General features: G+C 54.5%; 2 protein-coding genes across 2 annotated transcripts in view; one reads left to right on the top strand and one right to left on the bottom strand.

Moving 5' to 3' along the window:
- Window positions 1-561: 561 nt before the first annotated feature.
- LOC134053002 (protein-arginine deiminase type-3-like) lies at window positions 562-8,257 on the top strand. Its single transcript, XM_062507786.1, has 16 exons — window positions 562-653; window positions 2,835-3,015; window positions 3,241-3,313; window positions 3,399-3,460; window positions 3,611-3,728; window positions 4,384-4,509; window positions 4,721-4,899; window positions 5,405-5,508; window positions 5,585-5,696; window positions 5,776-5,883; window positions 6,154-6,302; window positions 6,524-6,668; window positions 6,743-6,836; window positions 7,070-7,149; window positions 7,630-7,758; window positions 8,024-8,257. Exons 1-16 carry the CDS (start codon window positions 562-564, stop codon window positions 8,255-8,257), a joined length of 1,986 nt encoding a protein of 661 aa, XP_062363770.1.
- Window positions 8,258-11,388: 3,131 nt separating this feature from the next.
- Window positions 11,389-16,842, bottom strand: part of RCC2 (regulator of chromosome condensation 2) — a 38,393-nt gene continuing 32,939 nt past the window's right edge. The window contains exons 6-12 of the mRNA XM_062507787.1: window positions 16,150-16,264; window positions 15,574-15,740; window positions 14,823-15,003; window positions 13,855-13,960; window positions 13,683-13,755; window positions 12,705-12,782; window positions 11,389-11,616 (exon numbers count right to left, since the gene is read on the bottom strand). Coding sequence (XP_062363771.1) covers window positions 11,512-11,616; window positions 12,705-12,782; window positions 13,683-13,755; window positions 13,855-13,960; window positions 14,823-15,003; window positions 15,574-15,740; window positions 16,150-16,264 — 825 coding nt within the window. The 3' untranslated portion in view covers window positions 11,389-11,511. The remainder of the gene's footprint in view (window positions 11,617-12,704; window positions 12,783-13,682; window positions 13,756-13,854; window positions 13,961-14,822; window positions 15,004-15,573; window positions 15,741-16,149; window positions 16,265-16,842) is intronic.

Raw genomic sequence — 16,842 nt, forward strand, 5'->3', positions numbered from 1 at the left:
AGCGACATTAAATCCGGGCCGCGCGTGACCCCGCGTGGAGGGGGTTTGCGAACAGCTGCAGGGACAAAGGGCTCTCCTCTCCCACGCGCAGCCCAGGGTTTAATTAAAACAAAGGCGATTAAAGCCGCCGGGGTCCGCTGTCCCCAGCGCAGGTGACATCCTCCGGCAGCGCCCCGCAACTCCAGCCCTCCCTGGAGGAGGAATTCCAGCGCATTGTCCCGGCTGAACAAATAAAACCTTTCAGCAGAAAGAAATCAGAGACCCGGCCGGGCGCGGCGCTGGCTCTGGCCCTGGCCCAGCTCGGCTCGGGTGTCGCGGTGAATATTTCACGGCGTGGGCCGGGCGCTGACCGCTCCAACCCCGGTGCTCCTGTTTGTGCTGCCCGAGCCCCCCCGGACATCCCGTGGGTGCCCCGGGCCGCTTCCCCCGCTCCGACCCGCGCACACCCAGCCCGGAGGTGGGATTAGGCCGGGTTTGGGTTGATCCCCTCCCAGCAGCCCGGCTTTATAAATCCTCGGCGGCCGCCGGGCGCGGCACCCGAGGGTGCCCGGGCTGGCCGCGATGGCGCAGCAGCGCCGTGTCCAGCTGTCCACGCAGCGCCCCGGCAGCACCGTGTGCGTGCTGGGCACCGAGCTGGCCCTGGACGTGTGCGGGTGAGCGCGGGGCACAAATCCGCTTTTCCCTTGATCCCATTAACCAGAGCCCGAAAATAGCGCGCGGTGGGGCGGGGGCGATGCTGCTGCTCCGGGAGTTTTTCCCAGGGGATGCTGGCCCGGGAGGGATGAGGAGTGGGATCCCCTGTGCCCCTTCTCGCTGTCCTTTCCTGCTGTCCCTTCCCAGTGTCCATCCCAGTGTCCATCCCCACTGTCCACCCCATTGTCCTTTCTTGCTGTTCCATCCCGCTGTCCATCCCTCACAGACGTTCCAGCCCTGGCCGCAGCAGCGGCACCGCAGCATTCCCAGCGGGATTTTGCCAGTTTTGGGGTGCCACAAAGCCCTTTTTGGGGGTTTCATGCTGCATTCCACATCCCACCGGGATGAAATCAGAAATCAGAAACAAGAAATCAGAAATAACAAATAAGCAATCAGAATCAAGAAACAAGAAATAAGAAATGAGAAATAAAAACCAAGAAATCAGAAATAAGAAACAATAAATTATAAGAAATCAGAAATCAGAGATAAATGAATAAGGAACATTCCCACTTTGGGGGAAGGCGGATAGCGACCCCCACCCCCGGCTCCCGGAGCTGTCCCTGGGCAGCAGCTCCGGGATTTGTTCGCGGTTTTGCTCCCCGATCCCCGCTCCGGGTTCGCTTCCCGTCCCCTCCCGGCCCTCCCGAAGCTCGGGCCCACCCGGCTGCGCTCGGGAAACTCCGATTTTTGGGGAGATCCTGCCCCAAACCCCGCCCGGGATGAACGCACCGCGCCCGGGTCCCGCCCGCGCTGCCGCGGCTTTTATTCCAACATTTGGAGTTTTTCAGGGATTCCTGCGGGTCTTTTTGTGGGATTTATTCCCCTTTATTCCCGTTTATTCCCAGGCGCGCTTTGCACCAGGAAAATCCCCGGATTCTGGGTTTTTGAGGGATTCCTGCGGGTATTTCTGTGGGATCCATTCCCGTTTATTCCCGGGTGCAAAGCAGCCCCTTGTTGCCTTCGCATTTTCCAGGATTATTTGCATTTTCAATGATTCATTGCTATTCTAGATTTTCTAAATTTCAGGATTTGTTCGTATTAAAGATTTTATCCCAATTTCATATCTCAGGACTTGCTGCAGTTGCACTTTCCAGGATTATTTCCAGTTTTCAGGACTTCTCATAATTCTGAATTTCAGGGTTTGTTCCACATTGAAGGATTTATTAAGAGTTTCACATCACAGCACTTGTTACCTTCGCATTTTCCAGGATTATTTGCATTTTCAATGCTTTATTACTAGTCTGAATTTTCGAATTTCAGGATTTTTTAATATTAGAGATTTTATCCCAATCCCGTATCTCAGGGCTTGCTGCAGTCACACTTTCCAGGATTATTTGCAATTTTTCTGACTTGTTCATGTTCAGCCTTTCAGGATTTGTATGACACCGAAGGATCTCCTGCCACTGAATTTGCAGGATTTATTGCAGCTGCATCGCAGCATTTATTGCAGCATTTATTGCAGCAGCATTGCTATCATTCTAAATTGCAGGATTTTTTTTTCTCACACTGAAGGATTTATCCCAATTCCACCTCACAGCCCTTGCTGAAATTGCATTTTCCAGGAATATTTACATTTCCAGGACTTGTTGATATTCAAATTTTAAGGATTTTTTTCCATTTTGAAGGGTTTACCAGAATTCCATATCTCAGCCCTTGCTGAAATTGCATTTTCTGGGAATATTTGAATTTCCCAGGGCTCATTGATATTCCAAACCCCAGGATTTGTTCCCATTTGAGGTTTTATCCCAATTCCAGACAGCAGGACTTGTTAAAATCACATTTTTCTGGATTTGTTGCAATTTGGAATTGCAGGTTTTATTCCCTTTGAAGGTTTTATCCCAGTTCCACATCCCAGCCTTTGCAGAGATTGCATTTCCTGGGAATATTTGAAATTCACCCCCATTCCTGGCAGTATTCCTGTCATCCCTGGCTGTTCCCAGGATGCTGATCGCTGTCCTTGGTCATTCCTGGGATACTGACCGCTGTCCCATCCAACCCCATCTCCCACCTTTCCCTCTGTTTTCCCACTTTCCCTTCCATTTTCCCTTCCCACCACAGCCCAGAACTCCAATTTTTCCACTTTTCCTCGCTGTCCTTGGTCATTCCCGGGATGCTGACCGCTGTCCCCCGGCTGTTCCCAGCTCGGCTCCGCGGGGTGCTGCGTCCTTCCAGGCACAGGCCACGCCGGGGGTGAGGCTCTGGCTGCTGCACGAGGCTCAGAGCGTGAAGTTGCCCTCGAGCGTCACTCGCTGGCCCCTGGCCCCCGGCCCCGAGCTGCTGCTGGCCATGGATGCTCCCAGCAAGGACGTGGGTGACGAGAAGGTGGGAGATGGATCCTACTGGATCCCTGCATTGCCACTGGATGTTGGAATTCCTGCTGAATCCCGGGATTCCTGCTGGGTGCCGGGATGGGTGTTGGGATTCCTTCTGGATCCTAGGATTCCTGCTGGGTGTTGAGATTCCTGCTGGATCCCGATGTTCCTGCTGTGTGCTGGGATTCCAGCTGGATCCTGGGATCCGGCATTCCACCTCCCCTTCCTGTTGCAGGTCAGGATTTCCTATTTTCGTGAGGCTGGTGGTGTTCCTGTGGGCCGGGCAGTGCTCTACCTCACCTGTGTGGGTAAGGGGGGAGTGACCCCCATCCCCTGTTCCCAAACCCCATTCCTAGGATTTCCCCTTTTTCCCATCTCATCCCTGTCCCACAGAGGTGTCGCTGGACGCTGATGTCAACCGCAGCGGTGCCGTGAGCCGGACACTGCTGGACAAGGTATCCAGAAGGGCTGGGAACCAGTGTGGAGTGGGAATTCTTGGATGAGACCCCAGATCCTGATGGGATTGGGAATTCCTGGCTGAACCTCCAGATCCTGATGGGATTGGGAATTTCTGGCTGACCCCGGCCCCGCTCTGTGTCCCCCAGGCCAGCTGGACGTGGGGCCCCGATGGCCACGGGGCCGTGCTGCTCGTGAACTGCGACCGCGATGACGCTGGCGCCGAGGGCCCAGACAATGAGGACAGTGCCGTGCGCTCCTACAACGGTGCCCATGGCCCACAACCCCATCTCCCACCTTTCCCTCTGTTTTCCAGCTTTCCCCTCCATTTTTCCTTCCCACCACAGCCCAGAACTCCAATTTTTCTGATTTTCCTTGAGTTTTCCCTCCCCCTTCCCCAAGTTTTCCCTCACCTTCCCTCTGTTTTCTCACTTTTCCCTCAATCTCCTTTCTACCACAGCCCAGAACTCCAGTTTTCCCACTTTCACCCCAATTTTCCCACTTATCCCCTCAATTTCCCCTCCCTACCACAGCCTAGAACCCCCAATTTTGCCGCTTCTCCCTCCGTTTTCCCCCTTTTCCTTTCCCTTGCTTTTCCCACTTTTCCCTCAATCTCCTTTCTACCCAGTCCAGAACTCCAATTTTCCCACTTTCCCCTCAGTTTTCCCTTCCCAACACAGCCCAGAATCCCCAATTCTCCCACTTTCCCCATCAATTTTCCCTCCCTACCCAGCCCAGAACCTCCAGTTTCCCCCAGTTTTCCCCCTTTTCCCTTTGTTTTCCCCTTTTCCCTGAGTTTTCCCCTTTTCCCCCAGTTTTCCCCTTCTCCCCCGATTTTCCCTGTTTCCCTGAGTTTTCCCCTTTTCCCTGATTTTTCCCTGATTTTTCCCTGAGTTTTCCCTGATTTTTCCCGGCTCCCCAGACCTACAGGACATGGCACAGCTGGTGCTGAGGACGCGTGGGCCTCGCGCCATCTTCACCGGGCACCGCCTGCTGCTCCATGTGGATTACGGCGACGCCGACAAAATCGGCGTTTTCTATGGCGGCAGTGAGCACCTGGAGTTTTGGGGAATTTGTGGGGATTTGTGGGGACTTGGGGGGCATGGATGTGCTGGCTCACCAGGATCAACCCCAAATCCTCGTGCTGCTTCTCCATGGCACCGTGGTGGGGTTGAGTTGAGCCAGGCGGGTTTGGGGCAACTTTGGGGACACTGCGGGGATGGGGTGGGTTTGGGGTTTGAGGTGTCCGTGTCCTGCAGGCAGTGGGGAGCTGGAGAAGTTCAGGCACGTCCTGGGGGGCTCCAAGCTGGTCTACAGCGTGCGGCCGAGCCGGCACTGCCACGAGAGTGTCTTCTACCTGGAGGGCCTGGCCTTCCCCGACGTGGCCTTTTCTGGCCTTGTGTCCCTGCACGTCACCCTGCTCGAGAGCCCTGAGAAGGTCTGGGGGGAATGGGGGGGGTGGGACAGTGGGGACAGATCCAAAACTCCATCCCTGTTAATCCCGGGGGCTGGGACAGTGGGGACAGATCCCAGACTCCATCCCCACCATCCCAGAACTCATATTTTCCCACTTTTCTCTCAACTTTTCCACTCAGGGGAGCTGGGACAGAAAGGACAGATCTCAAAGTCCATCTCTGTAATCCCAGGGGTGGTAGGACAGTGGGGACAGATCACAACCTTTGTCTCCACCATCCCAGGGGAACCTGGGACAGCAGGGACAGATCCCAAACTCCATCCCTGTAATCCCAGCAGGGCTGGGACAGTGGGGACAGATCCCAGATTCTTTCCTTGCCATCCCAGAACCATCATTTTCCCACTTTTCGCTCAATTTTCCCTTTCTACCAGTGCCTAGAACCCCTATTTTCCCTCTTCCCTCAATTTTTTCCTCCCAGGGGGGCTGGGATAGTGGGGACAGATCCCAAACTCCATCCCTGCCATCCCAGGGCCTCCTGGAGTCGCCGATCTTCACGGACTCTGTGGTTTTCCGCGTGGCTCCCTGGATCATGACTCCCAACACGGCGGCACCGCTCGAGGTGTTTGTCTGCAGGTGTGTGCAGGCTGCTCCCACCCTGCCCACTGCCAGACCTGCTCCCAAACCCCGATTTCCCTTTTATTCCCCACAGTGTGGATGGCAATGAGGAGTTTGTGGCGGCCGTGGGCGCGCTGGCCAAGCGGGCGCAGTGCCCGCTGACCGTGTGCCCGGCACCGCAGAACCGCCAGGACCGCTGGATCCAGGTGGGAGCAGGGCCTGCCCAGCCCCTCCATGCCACAGCAGCGCTTGGGGGGTTCCCAAATGTCTCCTTCCCTTCTCCAGGATGAGATGGAGTTCGGCTACATCCAAGCTCCCCATAAAACCTTCCCCGTGGTCTTCGACTCGCCCCGGGACCGTGGCCTGAAGGATTTTCCTGTCAGGAGCATCCTGGTATCCAGCGCCTTCCTCCTGCCTTACCCAGCTTGGCAACCCCCTAAAAACTGGGATACATCCCTTTAAAACCAGGATAAATCCCTTTAAAATTTGGGATCCATCCCTTTAAAATTGGGGATAAATCCCTTTAAAAACAGAGATAAATCCCTTCATTTCCCGCATTTTTGGGGTGGGAAGCTCCAGGACAGAGGATTTGGGGGTGCAGTGCTTCAGGGATGACAGCTGCATTTCTCTTAATCCATTTTCTCCTGTTTTTCCCCCACCCAGGGCCCTGATTTTGGCTACGTGGCCAGGCAGGCTCCAGAGGGCACTTCCAGCTTGGATTCCTTTGGGAATTTGGAGGTGAGCCCACCTGTGACAGTGCGAGGCAAGGAGTACCCCTTGGGGCGCATCCTGATCGGCAGCAGCTTCCCCAGGTGAGCTGGGGCAAAAAAAAAGGATTTTCCTCAAAAAAAAAAAGGATTTTCTGCCTCCCCCCAAACCCCCAGCACTCCCTCAGGCTGGGTGGGAGCAGGAAAACCCCAAAAAAAGGATTTCCTGGCCTCCCCAAATCCCCAGTGCTCCCCAAGGCTGGGCAGGAGCAGGAACACCCCAAAAGAAGGATTTCCTGGCCCCCCAAACCCTGGTGCTCCCCCAGGCTCGGTGGCCGCAGGATGGCCAAGGCCGTGCGGGATTTCCTGGTGGCCCAGAAGGTGCAGGCACCTGTGGAGCTCTTCTCGGACTGGCTCGAAGTTGGGCACGTGGATGAGTTCCTGAGCTTTGTCCCCGCGCCCGACCGCAAGGTAATGGATCCCGGGAGTGGGAAAAGGTGGGATGGGACCCCCAGAGCCCTCCCCAACCTTGTCCTGTGCTGCAGGGATTCCGGCTGCTCCTGGCCAGCCCCAGCACCTGCTACCAGCTGCTCAAGGAGAAGCAGGAGGAGGGGTTCGGCGAGGCTGTGATGTTCCAGGGTAGGGGAGCACGGGAAATGGGGATCCACACTTTTGTTTTTCTGCAAATTTTGGTGGGGGAGGTGGATGGACCGTGAGAGCCGGGAAGTGGGGGCACAATGGAGCAGAGTTAATGAATTAATTAAAAGCTGCATGGATTGGATTTCCCAGTTGGGATGGAGCTCCGATGTCAGAGCAGGAGTCTCTTCCCAGCCAAGCTGGGGCAGAATTCCAGCCTGGCTCCATCCCAGCAGGGCTGGACAGGGTGCCCAAGCCGACCATCAACGAGATCCTGGCTAATGAGGAGCTCCGGAAATTCAATGACTATGCTCAGGTGAGGGCGGGAACAGGAGGCTCCAATCCATCGCTCCCTCCATGTCCTTTGTCCTCCTGTCCCTCTTTCCTTCCCTCCATCCCTCCACCCATCCTCCATCACCATCCCCCTGTCCATGCAACATCCCTGTCCATCCATCCATCGCTCCCTCCCTCCATTCTTCACTCTGTCCAACCTTCTGTCCATCCATCATCCATTCATCAGCCATCATCCATCATCCATCATCTATCCATCCATCATCCATCCATCCATCATCCATTCATCCATCCATCCATCCCTCTATCCATCCATCATCCATCATCCATCCATCATCCATCCATCCATCCATCCATCCATCCATCCATCCATCCATCCATCCATCCATCATCCATCCATCATCCATCCATCCATCTCCTCATCCCACTGTCCTCCCTGTCCCTCCCTCCCCTCTCTTCTCCCCTCCCTCTCCCCACTCACCCTCCCCTCTCTCCTGGCTCCCAGAGCTGCATCAGCTGGAACCGGGACGTCCTGAAGCGCGCGCTGGGCCTGGCCGAGCCGGACATCCTGGACATCCCGCAGCTCTTCCAGGGTGACTCCACCTCGGGGGGCCAGGCCTTTTTCCCAGACATGGTAGCAGCACCCCTGAGTTCCCTGGGATGGGGTCAGGGACGGGATCAGGGTTGGGATGTCCCTGGGGTGGGATCGGGATCAGGATCGGGGACGGGATGTTCCTGGGCCAGGATCGGGGCTGAGATGTTCCATGGAGCGGGAGAGGGGCCGGGATGTCCCAGGGTGGGATCGGGTCCAGGATTGGGGCTGGTATGTCCCCAGGGTATCCCTGGGATGTCCCCTGGCAGCGATCCATGCCACAACGCCCACGCTGCTGCTGCTGCAGGTGAACATGCTGGTGCTGGGCCGGCACCTGGGCATCCCCAAGCCCTTCGGGCCCGTGGTGGGCGGGCGCTGCTGCCTGGAGCAGCGCGTGCGGGAGCTGCTGGAGCCGCTGGGTCTCTCCTGTACCTTCATCGACGACTTCTTCTCCTACCACGTCCTGTCGGGGGATGTGCACTGTGGCACCAACGTGCGCCGCAAGCCCTTTGCCTTCAAGTGGTGGCACGTGGTGCCCTGAGGTGGCCCCGGCCCCTCCTGTCCCCTCCTGTCCCCTCTTGTCCCTCCCTGTCCTTGTCCCTGTCCCTGCTGAGCGCCTTCGATGACAGAAATAAACCAGGGCTGCAGCTCCGGGGGCTCTTCAGGGCTTTCCCAGCACTGGGAGAACACTAGACTGGTTAAACTGGTGGGGAATAGGGGAGGGTGGGGCTCCGGTGCCAAGATCCATGTGGGGAAAGCATACATGGAATCAGGGAATGACAGAATTACAGAATCAAGGAATTAGGGGGACAGGGAGTAATGGAATTACAGAATAATGGAATTGTGGAATCATGGAAACAGGGAATCATGGAATTACAGAATCATGGGCTTATGGAAACAAGGAATTTTGGAATCAGGGAATGGTTGGGATGGAGGGACCTTAAAGCTCATCCATTCCCAGTGACAGGGATACTGGGATACTTCCACTGTCCCAGGCTGCTCCAAGCCCTATCCAGCCTGGCCTTGGACACTCCCAAGGATCCAGGCACAGCCACAGCTTCTCTGGGGATTCCATCCCAGCCTCTTCCACCCTCACAGGGAACAGTTTATCCCAAATACTCCAATCTGAGTTGTCCCTTTCTAGTTGGAAGCCATTCCCTGTGTCCTGTACCTCCAGCCCTTGTCTCTGGTCCTTCTCCAGCTCTCCTGGAGCCCCTTCAGGCCCTGGAAGGGGCTCTGAGCTCCCCCTGGAGCCTTCCCTTTTCCAGGTGAACATTCCCAGCTCTCCCAGCCTATCCTCCCAGCAGAGCTGCCCCATCCCTCTGATCACCCTGCAGCCTCCTCTGGCCTGGCTCCAGCAGCTCCAGCTCCTGCCTGTGCTGGACCCGCCAACCCCCCGGGCTGGGGCAGCTCTGCAGGTGGGGTCTCACCTGGATTGCCCAGCTTCTGCCCATTCCCATTCCCCATTCCCCATTCCCCATTCCCACCCTTGGAATCCATCCCTGTTCTATGGGGAGCTGTGTCTGAGCCCTGCCGGAATTCCAGAGGGACAGAATCCACAGCTATTCCCGTGGAGTGACCCCACACAGGGACAGAAACCCCCAATCCCAGAGCTGTGTCCCTATGGAATTCCAAAGGGAAAAACGGGAGTGGAAATGCTTTAGGATGTAGCCTGGTGGATTTTGGGACAGAAGGAAAAAAAATGGGGAAATAAAAATGAAGGGAAAATTAAAGAGTGAAGTTTAAAATAGAAAATTAAAAGCAGAATAAAAAAATAGAATTAAAACTTAGAGGGAAAATGTAAAATAAATATTAAAGTTGAATTAAAATGGAAAATTAGAGAAAGAAATGTTACAATTGAATTTGAATTAAAAATATTAAAAGCAGAATTTAAAAATTAAGCAATTAAAAATTAGGAATACAAATAAAAAGGTGAATTAAAAGTACAGAATTGGAAAAAGGAGAAATAGAAAATATGAAGTTCAAATTTGAATTCACCAAATAAAAAAGCAGAAATTAAAACAAAGGCATTTTGATGGAATAAAGTAGAAAAGAAAAACATGAAAGTTCAAAGTTGAATCTATAATGAGAACCAAAGAAAAAACTTACGAATTAAAACAAGATTTTGATGAAATAAAAGACAAACTGGAATGAAAAAGAAAATAAAAATAAAAACCTGAAGATAGGAAACAAAAAAAAAATTAAAAGTAAAAATTTAATATTGAAAAACAAAGCCAGGATTTCAAAATGCCAAAAATCAGGGACTGAAATGGAAAAACAGGAATTTTTTGCCCTCCAACCCACGGGAGCTGAGCGGAGACACAACGGCCTCGACCCAGCTGCGCTTTACTGCAAGGAATCCAAAATTCCCTGGATCCTCCGCAGGGAATCCTGGAGCCTTCCCCAGATGGCAATTCCTTGGGAATATGGGAATGGCTTCTTTGGGAATTCGGGAATGTCTCCTCAGAATCCTTTCCGAACTCAGGAATTCCTCTGGGAATGTGGGAATGGCTCCTTAGGGATCCTTCCTGAAGTTGGGAATTCTTCGGGAATGCGGGCACAGCCCCTTTGGGAATGCAGGAATGGCTCCCCTGATCCTTCTCAAACTCAGGAATTCCTTGGGAATGGCCCCTCTGGATCCTTCTTGAATCTGGGAATTCCTTGGGAATGCAGGAATGGCTCCCCTGAATCCTTTCTGAACTCGGGACTTCCTTGGGAATGCAGGAATTCCTTGGGAATGCGGACACAGCCCCCCCAAGGCTTTTGGGGTTCCAAGTGGGGTTTTGGTGATTGCCCAACCCCAAATCCTAAATCTTGCTGAAAAAGCAACAAGCAGGATTTGGGATTTTCCAGCTCCCCCCGGCCTGGATCTTCCCTCTCCAAACCCCCTGGAAAATAACCCCCGACCCCAAAAATTGCCAAAACACCTTTTTTTTTTTTTTTTTTTTTTTTTTACTGCAAACTCCCCGAGCGCCGCCCTGGGGGAGATGGGAAGGAGCCAAAATCCATGGAAAAATCCAGGAGAATCCCTGGGAATGGCCCGAAGGGAGTGGGAATGGCGCGGGGCAGAGCTGGGCTCTACTCCTGAAGGCACCTCGAGATTCCAGCACAGTGACCTGGCAGGGAGGGAACTGGGGATTGGGAATTGGGAATTCCGGCTGATCCCGGGCCAAACCATCCGCCAGAAGGAACAAAAAAACCCGAATTCCCGGGAAAAAAAATTCCTTTGGGACTCCCCTCGTGATCCCTGAGATGTCCCCGGGGTGGGTGAGGGCGGGGAGGGGAGCCCGGGAATGCTGCTGGGATGGGATCCGGGAATGCTGCTGGGATGGGATCCGGGATCCCTGCGGATGCTGGAGTGGTGGGAGAGGGGGGAATCCCGAAAACTGTAGCACCCAAAGTAGGGAAAACCAGCAAAAAATGGGAATATTGGGGGGAAAAATGGGAATATAGGGGAAAAAAACAGGCATTGGCAGCTGATCCCTAAAGGGATCCCAAGCCGGGATCAGATCCCCAAAGTGATCCCAAGTCGGCAGCCACGGGAGATTTGGGGCTGGAAAAACGGTAAACAGTAAAAAAAAGCTGCAGAAACATACAAATAAAATAAAAATAATTCAAGGCAAGACCCTACAAAACCCAGGGTGGGAGGTGCCGGAAGGTCCGGCTGCGGCTGGGAATTCCAAAAGCCGGGAATGGGGGTGGGAATGATCCCACCGAGAGCTGGGAATACGGGACTGGGGAGGGAGAACGGCGGGCGGGATGGAGAAGCAAGATTGGGATCAGGATCGGGGCCCCTCAGAGGGTGCGGGGGTTGTACTCCGGGAGCTTCCGCAGCTTTTCCTGCTCCGCTTCTGACTCGTCCCGGGCGATCACCAGCGAGTGGGAATAGCCCATGGCCACCTGGAATGGGAAAATGGGAATGGGAACAGCCCATGGCCACCTGGAATGGGAAAGGGTCACCAGGGAATAGCCCATGGAACTGGGAATGGGAAAGAGGCACCAGGGAATGGGAATGTCCCATGGCATGGGAAGGGGTCTCCCAGGAGCAGACACTGCCCATGGAATGGGAATTCCCATGGAATGGGAAAGGGGGAGCCGAGGTGATCCAGAGCCTTCCCAGGGATCCCTCCTGCCTGCTGGGATCCGGCCCCGTGTGGAGCATCCCAAGGACCTCAGCTGCCCTGGGGTTTGAGGGACGGCCCTGGTGTCCCATGGGTGCCACCAGCTGGGCATGGCCTCACAAACCCCAAATTATTTAGGGGATGGCTTCGATGTGCTCTATCGCCCACAGGTGCCATGAGCCAGGCACAGCCTCCATTTCCCTGGATTCATTTAAAGGGGGGATCCACACACATCACCTCACAGGTGTGATGAACTGAGCATGGCCTCAGTTTCCCTGTTTATTTTGGAAACAGCCCCACAGGTGCAATGAGCTGTACATGGCATCAGTTTCCCTGTTTATTTTAGGGGTGGGCCCTGCACACCTCCCTCACCCCACAGCTGGGATGAGTTGTGTGAAGTCTCAGTCACCCCAAATTATTTCAAAGGAGGGACCCATGGGTGCCCTCTCCCTGACCCCACAGGTGTGACCAGCTGGGCATGGCTTTGGTTTCCCCCTTTATTTTAGGGAATGGCCCCAGGTGCCCTCTCCATCACCTCACAGGTGTCACGAGTTGGGCACAGGTTCACAAACCCCAAATGATTCCCCACAGGTGCCTCCCCCATCACCCCACAGGTGTGATGAGTTGGGCACAGCCTCAGTCACCCCAAATGATTTAAGGGGAATCCAGGTGCTCCCTCCATCACTCCACAGCTGTGCTGAACTGGGCATGGCCCCACAAACCCCAGATGATTCACTGTGGGTACTCCCTGACCCCACGCATGAGGAGTTCTGCATGGCCTCACAAACCCCAAATGATTCCCTGTGGGTGCCCCCTCCCTCACAAACCCCGTTCATCCCACCCCAAACCCCAGGGCTGCCCCCTCACCTGCTCGGTGTAGATCCCATCCAGGGTTTTCACCTCCTGCGCTGCTGTGGAGGATTTGGGTTTGTGGTCCCCATATCCCTGTGGGAACAACCCATTGACAGGGGATTTGGGTTTTGGGGTTATGGGGGATTTGGGGTTTTGGTCCCCATATCCTTGTGGGATCATCCCATGCACAGGGGATTTGGGGTTTGTGGTCCCCATATCCCTGTGGGATTATCCCATGGACAGGGGTCGGTCAGTGGGGTTATGAGAGATTTGGGGTTTGTGGTCCCCATATCCCTGTGGGATTATCCCATGGACAGGGGTCGGTCAGTGGGGTTATGAGAGATTTGGGGTTTGTGGTCCCCATATCCCTGTGGGATTATCCCATGGACAGGGGTCGGTCAGTGGGGTTATGAGAGATTTGGGGTTTGTGGTCCCCATATCCCTGTGGGATTATCCCATGGACAGGGGTCGGTCAGTGGGGTTATGAGAGATTTGGGGTTTGTGGTCCCCATATCCCTGTGGGATTATCCCATGGACAGGGGTCAGTCAGTCGGGCCAGAGGGGCCAGTCCAACTTGGTTTGGGGTGTTTGGGGTCCCTTTGGTGTTCCCAAGAAAATCTGAGGTATTATTTGGGGCTTTTGGGATGGCAGTTTGGGGTTTTAGTATGGGAGATTTGGAGTTTTTGGGGTGTTTGGGGTGTCATTTGGGGTTTTCGGGGTGTTTGAGGCATCATTTTGGGTGTTTTTGGGGTCAGTACCAGCTCCCCGAAGGTGGGTGAGGGCCCCCAGATGATGGTGGGTTTGGGGTGTCAATTGGGGGTTTTTGAGGTTGTCAGTTTGGGGTTTTTTGGGGGTGTCAGTTTCAGACATTTGGGGTGTCAGTTTGGGATTTCTGGGGTGTCAGTTTGGGGTTTTTGATGATGTCAGTTTGGGACATTTGAGGTGTCATTTTGGGATATCTGGGGACTTTTTCGGGGTTTTTTTGGTCAGTACCAGCTCCCCGAAGGTGGGTGAGGGTCCCCAGCTGATGGTGCTCTCGTCGGCTGCCACGATCACGGAACTCTTCCTGCAAGGGAGGTGAGCGCTGAGTGTGGGAGCACCCGAATCCTGGGAATGCCAGGATCCCAGGGATCCCAGGAATGTGGGAATGTGGGAATTCACTCACCCGCAGGCCAGGCTGCGGATCTTCCATCCGCACAGATCCTGCACGGCTTTGGGATACATCGTGGATTCCCGGGAAGTGTTGGTGGCACCCCAGAAGAACAATCCACCTGCAAGGGAACCCATCAGGGCATGGATCCTGGAATTCCTAAATCCTGGGAATCCCACCTGTCAGAGATCCCTGGGAATCCCACCCGTCAGGGCACGGATTCTGGAATTCCCAAATCCTGGGAATCCCACCCGTGAGGAATTCCCAAATCTCAAGATCTTCCCAGGAATCACGCCTGTCAGTCCACCTTTCTCCCAGCATTCCCAAATCCGGGCATTCCCACCTGTCTCACTTACAGCTCCCCGGGCATCCCCAAATCCCAAATCAAAGACTCCCACCTGTCTCATTGACATTTCCCTCAGCATTCCCAAAACACCAAATCCCAGATTCCTACCTGTCTCACTTACAGCTCCCTCAGCATTCCCAGAATTCCCAAATCCCACATTCCCATCTATCTCATTGATGGCTTCCCCAGCATTCCCAAATCCCAAATCCTGCATGCCCAGCATTCCCAAATCCCGGATTCCCACCTGTCTCACAGACAGCTGCCCCAGCATTTCCGGCACTCCCAGCATTTCCAATCTCAGCATTCCCGCACTGTCACCTGTCTCACTGACACCTCCCCCAGCATTCCTAAATCCTGGATTCCCAGGTTCCCACCTGTCTCACTGACATCTCCCTCAGCATTCCCAAATTCCAAATCTTGCATTCCCACCCGTCTCACTGGCATCTCCCCTAGCATTCCCAAATCCCGGCATTCCCACCTCACTGATGGCCTTCCCAGCATTCCTGGTATTCCCTGGACTCCCACATTCCCACCTGTCTCACTGACACCTCTCAGCATTCCCGGATCCCAGCATTCCTGCTCTCCCACCTGTCTCACTGACAGCTCCCCCAGCATTCCCAGATCCCGGCATTCCCACCTGTCTCGCTGACGGCGAAGGAGCAGGTGTATCCCGCGTAGATCTGGGAGGCGCCGCGTCCTGGGAAGTCGAAGAGTTTCACCAGCCTGGGAACCATCTCGTCCTTCTGCTCGGCATGGCCCAGGCGCCCGTAGCCCCCAAATCCCCAGGAAAAGACACGCTTCTGGGAATCCAGCACCAGCTGGGAATGACAGTGGGAGAACAGCCTCAGACATCCCAAAAATCCCAAGTCCCCAGGAAAAGACACGGTTCTGGGAATCCAGCACCAGCTGGGGTGGAGCGAGGGAGCAGAGGCTGAGCTGGTCTCTCCCATTCCTGTCCACTCCCACTCTTCCATTCCCATTCCTGATTCTCCCACTCCCGCTCCTCTTCCCACTCCCATTCCATATGGCGTGGTTGGCTTTGCAGGCCATGTCCAGCACCCGTTCCGAATCCCATTCCTGATCCCATTCCTATTCCCATTCCTTATGCCATTCCCATTCCCCTCACTGTGTGGTTGGCCCTGCAGGCCACATCTCACACCCCTTCTCATTCCCATTATCCCATACTCCTGTTATCCTGATCCCATTCCATACCATGTGGTTGGTGCCACAGGCCACGTCCCGCTCCCAATCCCATTCCCATTATCCCATATTCCCATTCCCGTTACCCCATATTCCCGTTATCCCTCACCATGTGGTTGGCCCCGCAGGCCACAGCCTGCCCCCATTCCCATCTCCATTCCCATTCCCATACATCTGTTATCCCTTACCGTGTGGTTGGCCCCGCAGGCCACGTCCCTGACCACCACGTTGGGCACGGGCAGCACCTGCCCGTCCTTGGTGCGCTCCACGAACAGGGCCAGGCGCCGCGGCAGCAGCTCGCAGTCGTACTCGATGCGCTGCGCCCGCGCAATGAACTTCCCGTCGGAATTGTGCCCTGGAACGCGGGGGGAGAGGGGACAGAGCTGGTCTGAGCCACTGCGGGATCGTCCCGAACCAGCCCTGATCCCAGGGGATGATCCTGAACAGCCCCGATCCCAGGGGATGATCCTAAACTGCCCCAATCCCAGGGGATCATCCCAAATGGCTCTGATCCCTGGGGATTATCCTGAAATCGCCCCAATTCCAGGGGATCATCCTGAACAGCCCCAATCCCAGGGGATTGTCCCGAACTGCCCCAATCCCATGGGGCCGTCCCAAACTGGTTCTGACCCCATGGAATCCTCCTGAACCAGTCCCAATCCCGCAGGATGATCCCAAACTTCCCCAAACCCATGGTACGATCCCAAACTGTCCCAATCCCACAGGATGATCCCAAACCCATGGGATGTTCCCAAATCCTGTACCCAGCTGTCCATATTCTGGACACCCGAAGGAATACAGGTTCCCCTTGCAGTCCATGACCATGCTGAACTCGGCCCCGCAGCCCAGCTTGGAGATCGGCTGCCCGTTGTACAGGATCTGGGAAAAACAGGGAATTGGGATCAGAAATGCGGGGAAAATGGAAAAACGGGATCAGAAAGACCAGGAAAAAGGGGGTCAGAAAAACTGGGAAAACGGGATCAGAAAAACCAGGAAAAAAGGATCAGAAAAACAGGGGGAAAGGGGATGAGAAAAACTGTGACAAAAGGAAAATGGGATGAGAAAAACTGTGACAAAGGGGATCAGAAAAAATTAGAAAAGCCAGAAAAATGGGACCAGAAAAATGGAAAATGGGATCAGGAAAACCGGGAAATGGGATCAGAAAACCAGGCAAAAGGGATCAGAAAAACCGGGCAAAGGGGGATCAGAAAAACCGGGCAAAGGGGGATCAGAAAAACTGGGACAAAAGGAAAATGGGATCAGGAAAGCCGGGAAAATGGGATCAGAAAAACCAGGAAAACAGGATCAGAAAAAACAGGGAAAAGGGATCAGAAAAACTGGGACAAAAGGAAAATGGGATCAGGAAAACAGGGAAAATGGGATCAGAAAAATCCAGAAAATGGGATCAGAAATGTGGGAGAAAGGGGAAAGCTGGAAAAACAGGATCAGGAAAAACT

Source organism: Cinclus cinclus, chromosome 23 (genome assembly GCF_963662255.1).
Source record: "Cinclus cinclus chromosome 23, bCinCin1.1, whole genome shotgun sequence".
NCBI lineage: Eukaryota > Metazoa > Chordata > Aves > Passeriformes > Cinclidae > Cinclus > Cinclus cinclus.

Excerpts from the sequence above, each read along its gene's own strand:
- LOC134053002 (XM_062507786.1), top strand. The coding sequence starts at position 562 with ATGGCGCAGCAGCGCCGTGTCCAGCTGTCCACGCAGCGCCCCGGCAGC. Across the intron at positions 654-2,834 it reads CTGGCCCTGGACGTGTGCGG|CTCGGCTCCGCGGGGTGCTG; the intron begins GTGAGCGCGGGG and ends GGCTGTTCCCAG. Across the intron at positions 6,837-7,069 it reads CGAGGCTGTGATGTTCCAGG|GGCTGGACAGGGTGCCCAAG; the intron begins GTAGGGGAGCAC and ends CCATCCCAGCAG.